We start from the raw sequence: 18,660 nt of genomic DNA, 5'->3' as shown, positions 1-18,660 counted from the left end.
GGATTCAACCTGAGAGATATGCCATCCCCACAACAACTATGACCATGGGACCAACCCACACTACTTTTTGATGTGTAATTAAATTTTTTAATAGAATGAATTTCCCAAAGCATATATCCACAGAAATAGTTTGCAAGGCAAATGTTGGACAATACTTATAAATTTATATTTTAGAATAAATGTAAAAATAAGTAAAACTTTCTCTAGGAAAAAAAAGTTTATTATAATAATTAAATATACAGAGCAATTCCTAGCAATACTTTTTTTTTTCTTTTGGTCATAGAGTGTGTGTGCTCACCAGAGATAGAGAGGGAAAGTGAGAAATCACCCAGGGGGATGGTGACTCTGCAATTCCTCTCAGGATTATGGGCATTCTTGCACACATGCCCACATTCTCCTCCTGGGATCAGGGGCACACATGCACACGCACCCAGCGTGGGTTTCAAGTGTCTGGTCAGTCCAGGACTTGAACTGGCACCAGTCATGTGGGAGGCCAGCACCTTGATTACACCACTTGCTGGTCCACTGTACCTTTATTTAAAGTTCGATAAAACTTTAATTTTCCTCTTTTTTTTTTTCTTCCCTGCAGGGCACATGCACACACCAGAGAAGGAGAAACACAGAGAGAGGGGAAACAGTACTCCCTAGTGGGAATTATGTTCATACCATAATCCTCTTGCTTCTATTTTTTCATCCTGTCAGGACTCTTGTTGCATATGTGCATATACATACCTGGTATGTGTTTCAAGCTGGGACTGGAATTTGAACAGAGATCAGCTATGTGGGATATGATTCCCTTAACCACTAGGCTCTATGGCCAGCCCAAAAGGTGCCTGATTTTCTATATTCTCTTGAATAAGTATTCCTAATAAAATTTTTAAATGTTTTTCTCTACCATCTTACCCAAATAAATATGAAGAAAATAGAAGAATTAATGGCATAATTTAATTCTTATCCCACAAACATGTAGTCTTTTTTTTTTGAGAGAGAGTTTTTTTTGTTTTTTGTTTGTTTGCTTGTTTGTTTTGCTATAGAGCATGCATTCGCCAAAAAGACAGAGAGAGACAGAGAGACAGAAAGCGAAAAATCACCCCCCAAGGAGGATGGCCATGCCACAATCCCTTCTCCTCCATTCTCCTCTTGAGATCTTGGGCACGCACATACACGTGCCCAGCGTGAGTTTAAGCCACTGGGTCCGGGACTTGAACAGCAGTTGACTACATGGAAGTTCAGCAACATAGCCATTATGCCAAATGCTGGTCCCAATATGTAGTAATTTTTTTTTTAATCAAATGGGAATCACCCTCCTTTGGAGTTTTTGTAGGTAAACAAACAAACAAAAAAAGGCATTTTCATTTTATACAAATACAGGTTGAGCATCTCTGATCCCAAAATCTATAGTGCCCCTACGTCCAGAACTTTGAGCACTGATATGAAGCTCCAAGTGGAAAGTTCTACATCTGACCTCACATAACAGGTCATGGGCAAAATACTGTCACACAACACTCAATTTATTCAGTGTCCCTAAGGGAAAGAAGACCCACCCAAACCGGTTTCAGAGTCAGGAATGATAGTGATGCCAGGCAATCCTAGATTGCCCACAAGAGTGGCTGATATTTTTTGATGGTTTGATATACACAAAACTTGTTTCATGCACAAAATTATTTGCAATACTATATAAAATTATCTTCAGACTATGTGTATAAGGTACATATGAAAAACAAATGAATTTCATATTTATACCTGAGTCTCATTGCCAAGGGAATATATACAAAATATATATGTTATATACGTATATATATATTACATATATATACAAAATATATATGTAAATATTCCAAAATCCCAAAGAAATCTGAAATTTGAACCACTTCTAGTCCCATGTATTTTGGATAAGAGATTATCAAACTCTATTACTTTTTTAAGTATATGGCATATTAAATGCCTATAATATTAAATAAAAGATAAGAACAAATTACTCTCAAAGAAAATGATCTAAGCATGAACATGTCTATGCCTAACAAGATTAACGATTTTCAAAAAATTGGAACTTCCCCATACTTTGCAATAATCATGGACATAAAGCTAGAATTCAGGCAGGAAACTCTGTAGTTAATAGACTATTTATTCTTTGTTTTCAAATGTTTTTGAAAGAAAATGTAAACATTTCTTAGGTGCAATTTTTAACAATTTTTCCATATCTTAAAAATACATCACTTTATTCTTTGTTTTGAAGAAATAGAGATTCCCATTCAGAATTATGTACAAGAATATTCACTGTTATTTTAGCAAAATTAGAAATTAACTAATTGTACAAAAAAGTAAGGAATTTAAAATGAAATTACAGTAGGAGACTGTCTGCTATCATATTACTAGAGTATAAAGACTATATACACAAAGCAGCATATAAAAGTAGAGTACAATATTATATATACAAGGGTATCTTGATTTAGGCAGATTAATATACTCTAAGACACACTAGATAAAAAAGAAAAAGACTAGAATAAAAAATACAGAAAAACTTAAAAGAAGTGATATAATTATGTGGTGTGTGTGTATATTTATTATTATTATTATTATTATTATGCCATATCTTATTTTCTACCATCTTCATAATAGGCATGTTGTAATTAAATGGAAAAATAACAAAAGTAACAAAATATTATACTTCCCATATATAGATTTTAAGAGTGCAGTTGTCCCTTGGTCTCCCTGAGAGTTTGGTTCCAGGTTATTTATTTGCATCCTCCTATATACTTTAAATCATTTCTAGATCATTTATAATACCTAATATAGTATACATGCTACATAAATGGTTGTAATACTGTATTGATTTCTTATTGTATTTTTTTATTGTTAATTTTTTTTTTTAATCCACTTGGTTGACTCTCTAGATGTGGAACACAGAGAGGGATGACTAGAATTGTTTCTAAGTGCAAACTTTACCCAGAATAAATATAAAAACACAGAAATTTTTGTTCACCTGAATTCTAACATAAACAATTTGACATTAAACACAACTATCTGCACCAGTGTTAATGGATAGTTTATACCAAAATGTAAGTGCCATTAAATAATTGTTTCCAAATTATATTGTCTTACCTTCACAAAGTTTCTGCTTCATCACTTCCCTTATTTTAGATATTGCAATATAGTCTTCCACATAAAACACGTAAGTAGACGAAGGCTTGTTGGCAATGGCTCTAAGTTCTGCGTCTTCTGTTTCTGAACCAACACCAATAGCAAACAAGGTGATTTTACTGTCTCTTGCTGCTTCTGCTGCATCCTTGACTTCATCTTGGGATTTACCATCCGTAAGTACCACTGCTATCTTAGTCAAAAATCGTGAGGATTTGGCAAAAAGGTAATCAAGTGCAAACTGGATGGCCTTTCCTGTCCTTGTGTTTCCTCCTAAGTAGTGTATGGAGTCCATTGCTGCCACTAACTTGTCTCCTGAATCGTAGCTTCCCAGTGGAATCTCCAGCACAGGGTAGTCACTATACTGGACGACTCCCACTTGAATAAACTTTGGCCCTATGTCAAAGTTTTTGGTGATATTAACAAGCCACTTTTTCACTATTTCAAAGTTTTCTGGGCCAACACTATAAGAGCCATCTAAGATGAAAACCAAATCTGTTGGAGCTGTACGGCAACCTAAGTGGGGAAGAAAATCATCAGAGCACAGCTGTTATTCAGAAAGCAAAAAGTAGGAGGTCTTAAATACATGATTGTCAGCTATATACTAACATCATTGTTTATTTTAAGCTACCAATAAGATATATTTACTTAAATGCTAATCTGGAATATTTACAAAAAGTATGAACCAACACATAGAAATGAAAATTTTTTTCCAACTTTGGAACTCATCTAGCTAATAAAATTTCATATTTTTTGTACAGATGATAAAAGTTCAATGAACTAAGATCACCAAGCAGTCAAATCTTGCACTGCATCCAAGGTGAGTTCCTAAAGGTCTCATTGATAACCTTCAGCCAATAATACAGTCAAAACATCAGTTTGTAGCCCCAGCAGCAGCAGCGCATACACAGTGCTACTGCTTATAAGGCTGGAAGATATATGGAAAAACTGGGCTCAGTTCCTGGGCCACCCTGAATATATCGGGCCTGGATATGCATGCTGTAATCCTTACCATGTAGGAGCAGGAAGCTTGTGACACAGCAAGACCCATCAAAAATACCTATCACAGGGACCAGCAGTTAGCATAATGGCTATGTCGCTGGACTCCCACGTAGTCGACCGCGGTTCGAGTCCCAGACCTGGTGGCTTAAACTCACACCGGGCACGTGTGCGTGCATGCCCAAGATCCCAAGAGGAGAATGGAGGAGAAGAGGTTGCGGCATGGCCATTCCCACGGGGGGGGGGGGTGATTTCTCACTTTCTGTCTCTCTGTCTGTCTCTGTCTGTCTGGAGAGTGCAAGTGCCCTATAGAAAACAAAAAAAAAAAAAAAACCTATCACTGTCTCTCCTTCCTCCCTCTCTGTTTCTTCCTCTATCTTTCTCTCCCACTCTCTCCCCCACACATAGTTTTTTTTTTTTTTCACAAAGGAATAAGAAACAAACAAAAAAATATGAGCTTATGCTAAGTGAATCTATGTTAAGGGTTTAAAGCTATTCGTTCTCTATAAAGATTCTTGTTTCAAGATACCGGGAGAAACATGTGGTCCGCACATGTTACAATTCTATTGGAAAGAAAATATTATCTTTGGTTCAATTTACACCTGGACAAGTTACAAGTGGTTATAAAAAGAACAAATATATATATATATATATTTTTTTTTAACTCTCTTGTCTACAGTACACATGGCATGCCTCTAACCCTATTTCATTCTTCCAGTCTATGTATATTGAATACCTACTTTGTGATTGACATTTTACTAGGTACTGGGTTCAAAGATAAATAAGATTTCTCAAAAAACTTACCCTCCATTAACAGAGACAATGAACTGGTCGGTACAAAGCACTACAAGAACATTTAGGAGGAGGTAGCAACTTAAGCATGGAAAGTTAGAGAAGATTTCTCTTTTTAAAGGATTATTTTACTTAGTGTTATTTATTATTATTTTCCACTTGGATTAGAGAAAGAGAGGGAAAGTGAGAAAGTAAGCCACTAGTTCCAAGACTTGAACTATGGTCGGCCATGTAGGTGTCCAAAGCCTTTAACCACCATGACACCTGCTGGCCCCAGTCAGAGAAGATTTTATGGTAAAATCAACAGACCACCCAAGATCTAAAAGGAGAACTTTGTCAGATGAAGAAGATGACATTTTAATCAAAAGGAACTGCAAGTGCAAAAGCCAAGACATGAAAGGCAGATATTCACGAAGAGACAAACTGGATTGTTTGGACAATTCCAGTAGCTTAGCATGGCTAACTGAGTGCATGGAAAGATACAGCTACGTTTGCTTCTTTTCCTTTAACTCACGTACTCACTGCAGCAAAAATAACTACTATTACAACCCACATGATTAGGCAGTCATTTTATATTCATGCTTTACTTTACAGTTAGCAAATTCACATTTATCACAAGAGAAAAGTGGCATACCCTTGAAGAGGGTAAATGGAAAGAGAATGAAGCAAGCAGACACATAATAAAGCAAATTTCAAGTTGTATGCTTTTACTAATATTAATGGTGATTAGATGTCCAATTTAAAGTTACAATAAGACAACTTGTTTTCTAAATGTATTTACAAATAAGATATCATAATTTCAAATAATGCTATCAAGAAAAAATTGTTTAGTGACAGAAATCTATTTATTTTTGCATTTCCTTAGGTATAACTCAATCTCTCTCTTTCTTCTCTTCTTTTCCCTTATCTTTCTATTAAGTATCTGGGATGGTGACAAGATTCACAACAAAATGTCTCTATTTCAGAGTATTCTTAACTTGCCCATCATTGTCACCAGCAAAGTTCAACACTTGTTAGGTGAAAATTTATAACGGTCACGAAAACACAAAAATATTGCCAAAATATGGATTTATTTTGAAAATTAAATTGTGACTAGGACATTATTCTGAAGGTGCTATACTGCAGAGGGTGGTGTCCTGAGAAGGGATGTGAGGGATGCAAACCCAACATCTGCCATGGCTACCACTGCCAGAGTTTAGGGCATGGACAGCAGAAATGGAACTCTGCCCTTAGGCAAATTTTCTAACCCAAGGGAATGCAATTCTTCTGTTATTTTTGGAAATGTGTCTAGGATTAAGGGGTTATGCTTTCTTTGGGGGTTAAGGGGAATTGTGTTTGCAGAGCTCTTCAATGCTGGCTCTTCTAAAATACTGAGGCTCATTGTTGTCTGATCCTGCTAGTGTCTGGGTGCCACCTGGTTCAGTGGTTATAGCTCTTAGCAGAGTTATTTTTGGCCCTTCCTACCCCTTTCTTTGTCACAGAGCCACAGAACATTTCATAACTGTAAGCTTAGCTAAGAGCATGGGTACAAAAGCAAATATCACTATTTATAAGTCCCAGACAAAATACCCCTCTCCAAGAGACTTGATCTTTAGAGAGATGAATGTTGTCATAGAAATGGAATGTGATCGAAAATCAAAAGCATACTTCAAATACTACTTACCAGTCTAGTCAGATGAGTGACAATAGGTTAAGTTTCTTAAATTTTATGAGCCTCTTTTCTCATTCAAAACAAAACAAAAAATCAAAAAGCAGACAAAAAGATCTCTAGATATCCTTTTGGTAGATTAAACAATAGATGTACTTGTGCTTGGTAGATTAAACAATAAATGTACTCTGTAAGCACTAAATATTGTAGTTCTAATAAACTTTAGCCTAGTTGAATCAAATTGTCAAACCATATGACTTAACGGTTATAGAAATGATAATTTACAGTAGAATGTTTATGTGCATAAGTTTTAAAATACAAATATAAGCACATTTCTTTTTCTTTTCTTTCTTTTTTATAGATTTTTGCTACAGGGTGCGAGTACTTGCCAGAGAGACAGAAAGTGAGAAATCACCCCCCCCCCAGGGGAAATGGCCATGCCACAATCCCTTCTCCTCCATTTTCCTCTTGGGATTTTCGGCATGTATACACACACACCTGGTGTGAGTTACAAGCCTCCAGGTCCGGGACTCAAACTACAGTCAACTACGTAGAAATCCAGTGACATAACCATGATATCATCTGCTGGTCCCTGAATATTAATAAACTTCTAAAAAGAAGTATGATATTTATAAATGATGGGTATCAGAAATTTGATTCATACACCTCTCCATCTCTAATCCAAACTTTCCTAAAGTAATCAGAATAATAATCATATGCTAAGCCATGTACATGAGTTACCTCAATCAGTCCTGAGAAACAAATGAGACAGACTCTCTCTCTATCACGCAGTTCAAACGTGACTAGCATGAACTCAATACTATACTGTTTATTCCAAAGGTTGATGGGTTAACAGAATAAAGTGTTACCAGAGTTATCACATAATTACTGCTGAGATAAGCTTTTTCTTTCAGACAATGTATAGTATAGCAATTCTTTAATTTTAGGGAATTACAGCTTCAAAGCCAATAAGAATGAGATCCTTAAAACCAGTGTTTGAACCCTCCCTGCCAAGTTTGATCTGTAGCATCAATTTGATAACAGAAAAGGACGATACTGATAGTTCTTACTTGATCTTATTTCTCCATCTTCAGCTAATACAGAACTCTGGAGAATCAGGACCAGAACTATCCAAAGAAATTTAATATGGTAAACCATGTTGCTGTTTCGGTTCTAAACTTCTGGCTTTAGTATTCCTAAAGAAAAAGAAAAAAGAAAGAAAGTTAAATATATTAGTTAAATAAAGACAAATAAAGCCACTACACATTTATTTTTTAATTATACCTAGTTAGAATACAGTTAATGCATGACTGTCCTTAAAACTAATGTAGATGTGTTTTAAAGAGCCAAATTTTACACATATTAATGCAAGAGGACAACAAACGAGGGGTGAGGAAGACCATGAAAAATCTTTTAATTCAAAATTGTCTTGTAAAACTCTACTTCTTGGAAGAAGAGGTGAGAGTGACCCCTGGAAAGACCAAAATCTGCATGCTGCTGCATCCTCCGCATCCAGCATCTTCATCCTACCATTGTCACCACCAAGCCCAAGAGAAAGGCTGGAGGAGACGCTAAAGGAGATAAAGCCAAAGTGAAGGACGAACCACAGAGAAGATCTGCAAGGTTGTCTGCGAAACCTGCTCCTCCAAAGCCACAGCCCAAGCTTAAAAAGGTCCCTGCAAAGAAGGGAGAGAAGGTCCACAAAGGAAAAGAAAGAAAAGCTGATGCTGCCAAGGATGGGAGTAACCCTGTAAAAAATGGAGATGCCCAAATAGATCAGGCACAGAAAGCTGGAGGTGCTGGAGATGCGAAGTGAAGTGTGCATTATTGGTATCTGTGTACTCCTGGTGACTTTACAGTTGGAAATACTATTTTTTATCAAGTTTTATAAAAATGCAGAATTTTTATTTACTTTTCTTTTCGGGTGGGGAGAGAGGTTTTTGCCATAGGGAATGTGTGCTCACCCGAGAGATGGAAAGTAAGAAATCATCCCCGAAGGGGAGATGGCCACACCACAACCCCTTCTCCTCCATTCTCCTCTCAGGATCATGGGCACGCATACACACGTGCCTGGCATGAGTTTAAGTCACTGGGTCCGGGACTCGAACTGCAGTTGACTACATGGGAGTCCAGCAACATAGCCATTACGCCAACTGCTGGTCCCCATTTTACCTTTTTTTAAAAAAGTAATGTTGTTGGTACACAGAACACTTCCTTTTTGTTTTGGGGGGAAGGGTTATTTGTCACTAATAGAATGTCTCTGAAGCTGGACTAATTTGGATAACATCTTTCCCTTCTAGTTTTTAGAGACTTTCTCTTGGTTCCCAGGAGAAGGGATTCATTGATGTTGACAGACATAGCCACCTTGAAGTGGATATGTGTAGTATGGAAAACTTAACATTTGTTTTTATGTCCTCTCCTTCTCTGCCTTCAGTATAGACTTAATTCTCTTAAACCAGAGACCTGTTGGAACCTGACCACAAAAAATTGGTTACCAGTATGTCAGGCAATCTGACATTAAGATGGCATCCTTCAAAAGAGCAGCAGCTCATTTTCTATATTGTTGGATCTTCAGGTTGATAATCTGCCATTTCCCTTTCCCAGAAGTCAGGGTTGTCTCGTGAAAAGTTGTTAAATAACATATGCTAAATGAGAAATGTCAAACCTCACTCTCAGCTTTCCCTGTTCAGAGCATCAAATGAAGACTTATTGGGTTTTATAATGCCTTTCTGATTTTGGTAGTCTATTGAAGAAGAGAGCCTGACAATTGTTGTGTACTATTAATGACTACCTGCTCATGTCCTGCGTGAAATATGATTGTTTCTGAAAAGTATCTCTAATAAAGCTGGATACAGTTTGACTTGAATTTAAAAAAAAGTATACTTCTTTAAAACTTTTCTGAGTTTTGCTCAAAATATTTACTAAAATTTCTCCTTTTGGCTAATAGGAGGTATTTTATAGAATGACTTTAAATATCTGAATGGCAACAAATGTTCTTTAAACTACAGATTAGCATTTAAGAAACACTGAAAGCGTATCTGGTAAGAATATTTATATGAAAAAGCTGCGTAATAGGAATCAATTTTTTTAAATGAGGCATAATTATAAACATTGAGATATATTTTTACTTTATTCATAAACCTTCAGTCATATGGCTTTTATATACCTTGTAAAAACCAGTCCAAGTACTTTATTTCTGATTAGAATATAGAAAATTGCAAGAGATTACCACCAACAACACTGAGAATATACCACATAAACTACATATCCACAGTCTTTTTAAATCCAACAGAAAGAAAAGATTATTTAAAAAAAAAAAAACACTAAAAGAATTAAATTGTGACTTTTTAAACCTTCATAGGATAGAAGAGGTTTATATCTGCTTTCTTTCCTGGCAGAAAGAGAATCCTCCTTCAGGGAAGGAGTTTACCATAGCCTGTGAGAAATCACTCAAAGCTAGTGTGACAGATTAGAATTCTGAAGAGTTCCATCCACAGAGCACATATGTCCTTACCCAGCAATTCTTTCCAATGATCCTTAACTAAATAATACATAGAAACAGTACAGGTAAGAGTGACCCTCTCCTTTTCTCCCCCTGTCCAGGTATACAGTTTCTTCCCCAAATACAAAGCCATAGCTTGCTGAAAGCCGGGGTAGATGTCCCTCCAAGAAGCTCCCATCTTCTACTACACTGGATAGAGAGAAATCTATAAAAAGCAAAAAATCAAGGGAAAGACTAGAGGGTCAGATAGAATTCTCCAGCAATCCAGAATATTAGAAATCATATTGACGAGCTGAAAGCAATCTCCCATGGTTCTCTGAGATGCAAGAAAATTCTATCTCAAATCAGGAGAAAAACATGCAATACAAGCAGCTGCGGAGATGATCTAACTATCAGAAGTACCAAACGGTGACCGTAAAAGGATTATGATGAACATATGAAAAATTCCAAACCAATCTAAGCTCCCACCTAAAGAAGCTAGAGAAAACATAACAAATCAAACCCAAAAAGTAAAAGAAAGAAAATAATTAATAAAATACAAAATTAAAAACAAGATTAAAGGCAAAGTAAAAAGTTAACATGTCTAAACAAACAGATATACTGATAAATCCTAGCAAGAATAATCAAGAAACAAGAGAAAAAACATAAATTTCCTAGGCCAGTCTTGAAAAAGGTCCTATATAAAAGAATAAGTGAACAGATGAAATAAACAAAATCCATTAAAAAATTACTTATTGAAATTGGTACAATTATCTATTAAAGAAATATACAGTCAAAACCTTTTCAATGAAGAAAACTCCAATTTCAGAAAATTTTGCCAATAATTTCTACCAAACATTTAAAGAAAAGAAATGAATTCTTTTATTAAAAGAAATCAAATCAGAATAAAGGAGGAATAGACTCTCCCCAACTGTTAAGAGGCCAGCAGAGGGGCTGGAAGGTGGCATGGTGGTTAAGGACACTGGACTACCACAGGGCTGACCATGGATCAAGTGGCTTGCTTTCTCACTTTCTCTCTCTCTCTCACTCTATCCCCTCTCTGGTCAAATTAAAATAAATAAATAAAACAATCTTTTTTAAAAGAGGCTAACAGAACCCTAATAAAAACTAGACATAAATATTACAAATAAGAAAAGTATAATTCATTACTGTTCATAAATAAGAATGTAAAAATCTGTAATTAACAAATCTAGTACTATATCAAAAAGATCATGACAAAGTGGAATTTATCACAAATATATGATTGGTTTAATATTCAAATCTCAACTTATATAATTTACTACACTACAAAAAGAAAAAAGAAAAATCACATGACCATCTCAACTAATGTAGCAAAAGCATTTAACATTCGTTCATGACAGAACTCTTAACAAACTAAGAACAGCAAGGAACTTTACCTGGTGAATAGATATATGAAAAATGTATATCTAACATTATGATGAGTGGTAAAATACTGTATGATTTACCCTAAAATCAGTAATTAGTTAAGATATTCCCTCATACCACTTCTATTAAAAAATGTACAGTGAGTTGTAGCTAGTGTCATAGGCAAAAATTAGAAATAAAAGGTACAAAAATTACTTAAATCATTAAATTATCAATACTTACAGACAATATGATTATATGTGAAATATTCTTTGGAATCTAACAAAACAGTAGCAAAGCTAATCAGTGAATTTAGCAAAGTCACAAAAATAAATGGTTAATAGTATTTTCTTTTTCTTTTTTTTTTTTTTTTTTTTTTTTGGTTTTTGCCATAGGGCATGTGCATACACCAGAGAGGGCCAGTAAGAAACACTGAGAGGAAAAATGAGACATCATCCCCCAGGTGGGATGGCCACACTGCAATCTCTTCTACATTCTCCTCCTGGGATTTTGGGCATGTACACACACACGCCTGGTATGAGTTTCAAGCATCAGTGTATGACTCAAACGTAGTCAGCCATGTGGGCATCTAGCACCTTAACCACTACGCCGCCGGCTGGCCCTAATAATTTGTTTATTTAAAATTAAAACTAAACACTAGCACAAATTGGGGTGGAAAAAAAGGAACACTATTTTTAATAGTATCAAAAGCATCATGACCTAGAAATAAAAGTAATGAGGGCGGCCACTGGCATAGTGCTTAATGTGGCTTGATCTCATATGAGTGACTGCACAGCTTGGGTTCTAGACACAACAATATGAAAAACACACCATGTGTGTGTGCATTTGTGCCCAAAATCCCAAGAGGAAAATAGAAGAGAGAGGATTGAGGTATGGCCATCTCCCTGGAGGATGCCTTCTCACTTTCTCTCTCGTTTTCTCCCTCTCTCTCTTTTGCAAGTACACATGTCCTATGACAATAAATAAATAGAGTTAATGAAAAATGTGAGAGACCTCTGTACTGAAACATCATTGAAATTTAAGCAAATAATAAATGGATAAATCCATATTCATAAATCAAAACATTCAATAGTTTGTTAATTTTTCCAAAATTGATTTATATTCAAACCTCAATTAAAATTTTAGATTTTTAAAAATTAACATATTTATTCTAAAATTATTCTAAAATTTATAGATTAGTTTGAATTAGAAAAAAATCTTGAATAAAGACCAATCTTAATTATTAAAAACTTAGTTAGAGAATTTATATTATATTATTTTGACTTATTATGAAACTACCTTAAACAAGAAAGTGTAGTTAGGACCAGCAGATGGCATGCGTAATGGCTACATCGCTGGACTTCTATGTAGTCGACTGCAGTTTGAGTCCTGGACCTGGTGGCTTAAACTCACACTGGGCACATATAGATGCGTGCGTGCCCAAGATCCCAAGAGAAGAATAGAGGAGAAGGGATTGTGGCATGGCCATCCCCCCTGGGGGGTGATTTCTCCCTTTCTGTCTCTTTGTCTCTCTCTGTCTTTCTGGTGAGTGTATGCACCCTATAGCAAACATCTCTCCAAAACAAAAAACAAACAAACAAAAAAAAATAAAATAAAGAGAGTGTAGTATTGGTATAAGGATAGACATAGACAAGAACACTACAGAGTATAGTAGCAGACCTATGATTACATGGTCAACTGATTTTCCTTTTTTCATAGAATAAATTTATTTAATTTTATTTATTATTGTAATTGTTTTTTAATCTGCTATCAGGCACATGCATCATCAGAGAGAGGGAAAGTGAGAAAGCTAGTCACCAGGTCTGGGACTAGAATTGTGGACCTGTAGTCAGTCATATGGGAGTCAAGCACCCCAACCATCATGCCTTCTCCTGGCCCCAGTCAGCTGATTTTCTACAAAGTTGTCAAGATAATTTGTTTGGAAAGAAAATTCTTTTCAATAAAACGGTGCTGAATCAACTGAATAAGCATGTGAAATTAAATGAAATTTGATTCCATACACAAATACTAGATGGAAAAAAGTGAAAACTGTAAGTCTTCTAAGAAGAAAATATAAGAGAATATCTTCACAACCTTAAGATAAGGCAACTATTTCCTTTTTTTTTACATTACTTTACTCTTTTTTTTCTTAGCTTGCTATAAGGTGTGTGCGCTCTAGTGCTCTAGAGAAAAAGATCGAGGGAGACGAAAAACCATTCCCGTAGAAGGTGGCCACTCCACAGTCCCTACTCTTCTGTTTTCCTCTTGGGATTTTGGGCATGCATACACAGGGTTTTTCTTCAAGCTGCAGGGTCTGAGATTCAAACTGTGCAGTCAGCCCAACCACCACACCACCACACCGCTGGCTGCCTAGGCAAATATTTCTTAGGACACAAAAACCATTAGTGATTTAAAAATGAGTACGTAAAATTTCAACAAAATTAAATATATTAATTCCTTGAAAGACACCATTAAGAATTCAAGTCAAGATCCAATCATGGTGGCACAACAGTAGCACAAGACTCTGCACTACTGGAAGTTGTATGGAAGATCAGGGTTCAGTTCCTATGTGGACCTGTATATGTTGGACATACACACACATGCCTGTGGATCCTGGCTGGTTGGAAGTCTGAGGTTGCAGGGTTTAGAGGAGTAGATTACAGCATGAGATCCTGTTGAAGGTTTTTGTCTCTCTCAAGAAAGAAACTTGGGGAAAAAAAAAGAAGGAAAACAATGCAAACCAATATTCAGATTACTACTCTGACAAATGGCTTACAACAAGAGGACACACATATTTATTTTCAAATTCTAAAACCAACAACAGAAAGAAAAAACAGCCCAACTTTTTCAAACCTTGAACTGACTCATTATAAAAGCACATACAGAAATGACAAATAAGCACATGGTATGAAATCCATCATCATTAAATGTATATTACAACTACAATGATTTCATACTTACAAAAATGGCTAAAATTAAAGGTCTTACAATATTGAACACTTATGATATGTTATAAGACTGTGTGCAGAAATACGGTGAGAATGAAAACTGGTATAATCACTTTAGATAACCCTTAGATACATTATGATGAGAATGAAAACTGATATAATCACTTATGAGAACCCTTAGATACAGACCTTACAAAGTATAAAACTCAGAGAAACTGCATGTCTACAAAAATCATTTTAACAATGCTTATTTTAGTCATTTTATTCCAAACTAAATGCTGGGTTGTTGGAAAAGTCATAATGTATTCTTCTGGGGTTTTTTTGTTTGTTTGTTTTGTTTTTTATGCAAAAATGTGTCATGATACCACCTAACCCTAGTCAGAATGACTAAGATTTAAAAAAAAAAAAAAATGGTAAGGGCTGGCAGAAGAGGGGGGAAAGAGGAATTATCCTACCCTGTTGGGGGGAATGTAAATTGATCCAGCCACTCTGAAGAACAATTGGGAGATTCCTCAAAGACCTACAAATAGAACTACCATATGATCCAGCAATTCCACTTCTTGGTATCTACCCAAAGGACAGAAAAATTCTCAATCGGAAAAATGCTTACACATCTATATTTATTGCAGTATTATTCACAATTGCTAAGACATGGAACTAATCCAAATGCCCACGAATAGATGAATGGATTGAAAAACTTGTGCGCGCTTCGGCAGCACATATACTAAAATTGGAAAAACTGTGGCACATATACTCAATGGAATACTATTCATCCATAAAAAACAACAAAACCCTGGCTTTTGACAGGAAGTGGATGAATATGGAATATTTACTACTGAGTGAAGCAAGCCATGCTGTGGAGTGGCATTGTATGTCACCACTTAATATATACCGAGTGCCTGCACTCTATGACTGAAACTAATTGTCTAAAGTATACAGAAATGCAGTACATAGATGTAAATACTAGATATAGTATGTGTGAAAGAGGAGGGTCTGAGGAAGGACATTTGGGGGAGGAACAGGTAAGCAAAGCATTAATGGCACAAAGAGGTGTGGTATTATCTGTTGAAGATATTTTGTAGTTTTATCAACAGAATGGATATACAAGTTATGTGGCATATTCATATCATGGAAAGCTATACAGCAATAATAAGAATAAATGAACCACTGTCATTACAACCAACATAAATACATTTTAAATACATTCTATTTAATGAAAGAAGCCAGGCGTAAAACAATACATAAAAAATCATTTCAATTTTATAAAATCCCAAAACAGGCAAAGCTGATCAGTGTAAAAAAAAAATCAGAAAATGATTGTCTTTGATGAGAGAAGTTAACTGCAAAATGGCACAAGTAAACTTGTTGGGTAAAAGAAATATCCTACATTTGAAGCATCATTATTTAGGTATATAAACTATCTAAAGTCATTAGAGGGATGCTTTATAATCCATCCAAAAGCATCACTGTCATTTTGCAAAACAGGGCGGCCCCTCTGCACAAATAGCCATAAAGGTCCAGAAATGCCAGTGAGAGACATTGTTGGTGAGTCACCACCAGGATGTTGTTTTATAGCAACAAGTCCTAACAAATATTGACTAACTTCCTCCCAAAAGGTCTCAGAGTTAAGTTATTATGATCCCCTACCAAGAAATCCTCAGTATTTCTACATAGTATCTAATCATTTAGAACTCGGGCTAACATCCATTCCCTAATTTTATTATACTCTGGAGGAAAACTATTAAAGTAGAAGATACAAAAAAGGCATGAAATGCATATTATTGTTAGGTTATGCCATCACTGAAACAAACTGACATGTTTCATAAATGTTTATAGATATTTCATTGCACATATGTTTATTTACAATGTGTACAGTTTGGCTTATCAAGCTTTAGAATTATACAGTGTAAAGATACACAGTGATTAAATGTAAATTTTAAATAAATAAATAATTTAAATAATAAAAATGAATAAACTTCGTAAAAAGAAAGGGCAAGAATATTCTCTCCCTATCTCTGAAGGGTCTCATAACACCACCATCCTCTGTGCCTAGCCTTCAGCTCCTCAGGTTCTTGAGTGCCCACATGTGTGACTTTCAGGCTGACCCATGAATCTGAACCCACAGTTGGTCATGTGGCCAACAGCCTTGCAAGGCACCACATTACCACTGTACCATAGCAGCTCAGCCATATGCCACCTTCTTAAACAAGGAATTCTGTTTGGGAAAAAAATTAACTTTCTAATACTCCATAAGTAGATATTAATGAGCAATGAAAAAGAAAAAATATTTCTACCAGAATGTTTCAATGTGGGAACTTAAAGGGAACTCACCTGTCCACGTCGAATATACACTAGGCTAAATATACATAAGAAAATCCAGGTTATACATGTAACACTGACGTTAACTATTACTTAGAGAACCTCCTTTGTATAGTTTTCTAATGTTTTTTCTTTTTTTTTTTTTAAAGGAGTTCGTGCCAGCCTAGTGATTAAGGGAATTCAAATCCCTCATGGCCTACATTTCCAGTCCTGGTCCTAGCAGCTTGAGAAACACACTTGGGGTGTATGTGTGTCTAAGTCCAAAATCCCAATAGGATGAGTAAATGGGGTAAATGGAGGAGAAGGGATTGCAGTGTGGCCACATCTCAGTGGGGGGATGGAGGGGTATTTTCTCTCTCTCTCTCTCCCCCTCTCTCTCTCTCCCCCCCCTCTCTCTCTCTCTCTTTCTGTGTCTCTAGTGAGTGAACATGCCCTGCGGGAATTTAAAAAGAAAAAATGGTGAACCTAGTAATCTGTAATCTTCATTTAGCTATGGAAGTCCATATTCTTTGTCCTTACAGAATTATTATGATAATAAAAATTTATAATTTACAAACTATTTCAAGACAAAACTTGTTCATTTTTTTATCGTGGAACTTACTGAGGAAAAAGTTTTACTTACATAATTTGGCTTGCCTATCACATGGACTCTAGTAAGCAATATACACAAAACCTAAAATCAGGTTCTCTGACTCCAGAGCTCTTCCCATTGTATTTATTTAACTACAAACATTCATTAAGTGCTGACACAAACATTAAGAAGTCATGTTTGATGGGTTCTGGGGACAAGTTTTCTCTTCTGACTATGGAATAAATTTAGTTATTAGGTGACAAACACTTAAATCCTGGAAATTCAGAGGTGACCAAACTAGATTAGAAATCTGGGGGAACCAGCAGATGACATAATGGTTACATTGCTGGACTCCCTCATAGTTGACTACAGTTCAAATCCCAGACCCAGGGACTTAAAATTCATGCCAGCACATATGTGTGCATGCCCAAGATCCCAAGAGGAGAATGGAGAAGACAGAACTGTGACATGGCCATCACCCCTGGGGAGTGATTTCTCACTTTCTGTCTCTCTGTCTCTCCCTGCCTCTCTGGTGAGTCCACATGCCCTATAGCAAAAATCTCCCTTAAAAAAAAAAAAAAGAAGAAGATATCTTGTGGTCTATGTACCAGACACAAAAGAAATAACTGAGATAATTTCAGATAGAGGCAAATGCTATAAAGAAATGAAAACAAGAGGCCAGCCCAGGGCATAGCGGTTAAGGTGGCTGGATCCCACATGGCTGACTGTGTGGTTTGAGTCCTGGACCAGTGACCTGAGAAACATGTTGGGTATGTGTGTATGTATGCCTAAAATCCCTAAGGAAGAGAGAAATGAAAGATAAAAAGATTGAGATGTCACCATGTCCCACAAGAGGTGATTTTTCACTTTCTCACTACCTGGCAACTTGCTTTCTCACTTCTCTTTTTCCCTCTCTCTCTCTCTGTCTCTGTCTGGTGAACACATATGCCCTCAGGCAAAATTTTACAAAAGTAAAAATAGTAATATAGAATTGAGGCCAAGAGTAAATGGAGGGATCATTTAGATCTGGAGATTGAGGAAAGTCTCTCTAAGCTAATGCTAATATTAAGAAGTCATATTTGATGGGCTATGGGACAAATTTTCTCTTCTGTTGATGGAATTAGTTTGTCTTATTTTAGAAACAATAGGAAAGTCAGTGAGGGAACCAGCAGTTAGCATAATGGCTATGTCGCTGGACTCCCACTTAGTCGACCGCAGTTCATGTCCCAGATCCAGTGGCTTAAAACACGTTGGGCACATGTGCGTGCGTGCCCCAGATCCCAAGAGGAGAATGGAGGAGAAGGGATTGCGCGTGACCATCCCCCCTGGGGGGTGATTTCTCACTTTCTATCTCTCTGTCTCTGTCTGTCTGGAGAGC

The 18,660-nt window shown here is 36.1% G+C and overlaps 1 protein-coding gene and 1 pseudogene across 1 annotated transcript in view; one reads left to right on the top strand and one right to left on the bottom strand.

Moving 5' to 3' along the window:
• The window catches only part of COL21A1 (collagen type XXI alpha 1 chain), a 217,897-nt gene that overhangs the window by 133,330 nt on the left and 65,907 nt on the right, over positions 1-18,660 (bottom strand). Inside the window, exons 2-3 of the mRNA XM_006149184.3 lie at positions 7,648-7,773; positions 3,103-3,654 (exon numbers count right to left, since the gene is read on the bottom strand). Of these exons, the coding sequence (XP_006149246.1) occupies positions 3,103-3,654; positions 7,648-7,735 (640 nt within the window). The 5' untranslated portion in view covers positions 7,736-7,773. The remainder of the gene's footprint in view (positions 1-3,102; positions 3,655-7,647; positions 7,774-18,660) is intronic.
• LOC102475205 (non-histone chromosomal protein HMG-17 pseudogene) lies at positions 7,943-8,393 on the top strand (annotated as a pseudogene).

This window comes from Tupaia chinensis, unplaced genomic scaffold (genome assembly GCF_000334495.1).
Source record: "Tupaia chinensis unplaced genomic scaffold, TupChi_1.0 Scaffold000256_1, whole genome shotgun sequence".
In the NCBI taxonomy this organism is placed as follows: Eukaryota; Metazoa; Chordata; class Mammalia; order Scandentia; family Tupaiidae; genus Tupaia; species Tupaia belangeri.
Note: the sequence above shows the minus strand (reverse complement) of the source record. Positions and strands in the feature narration are given on the sequence as shown.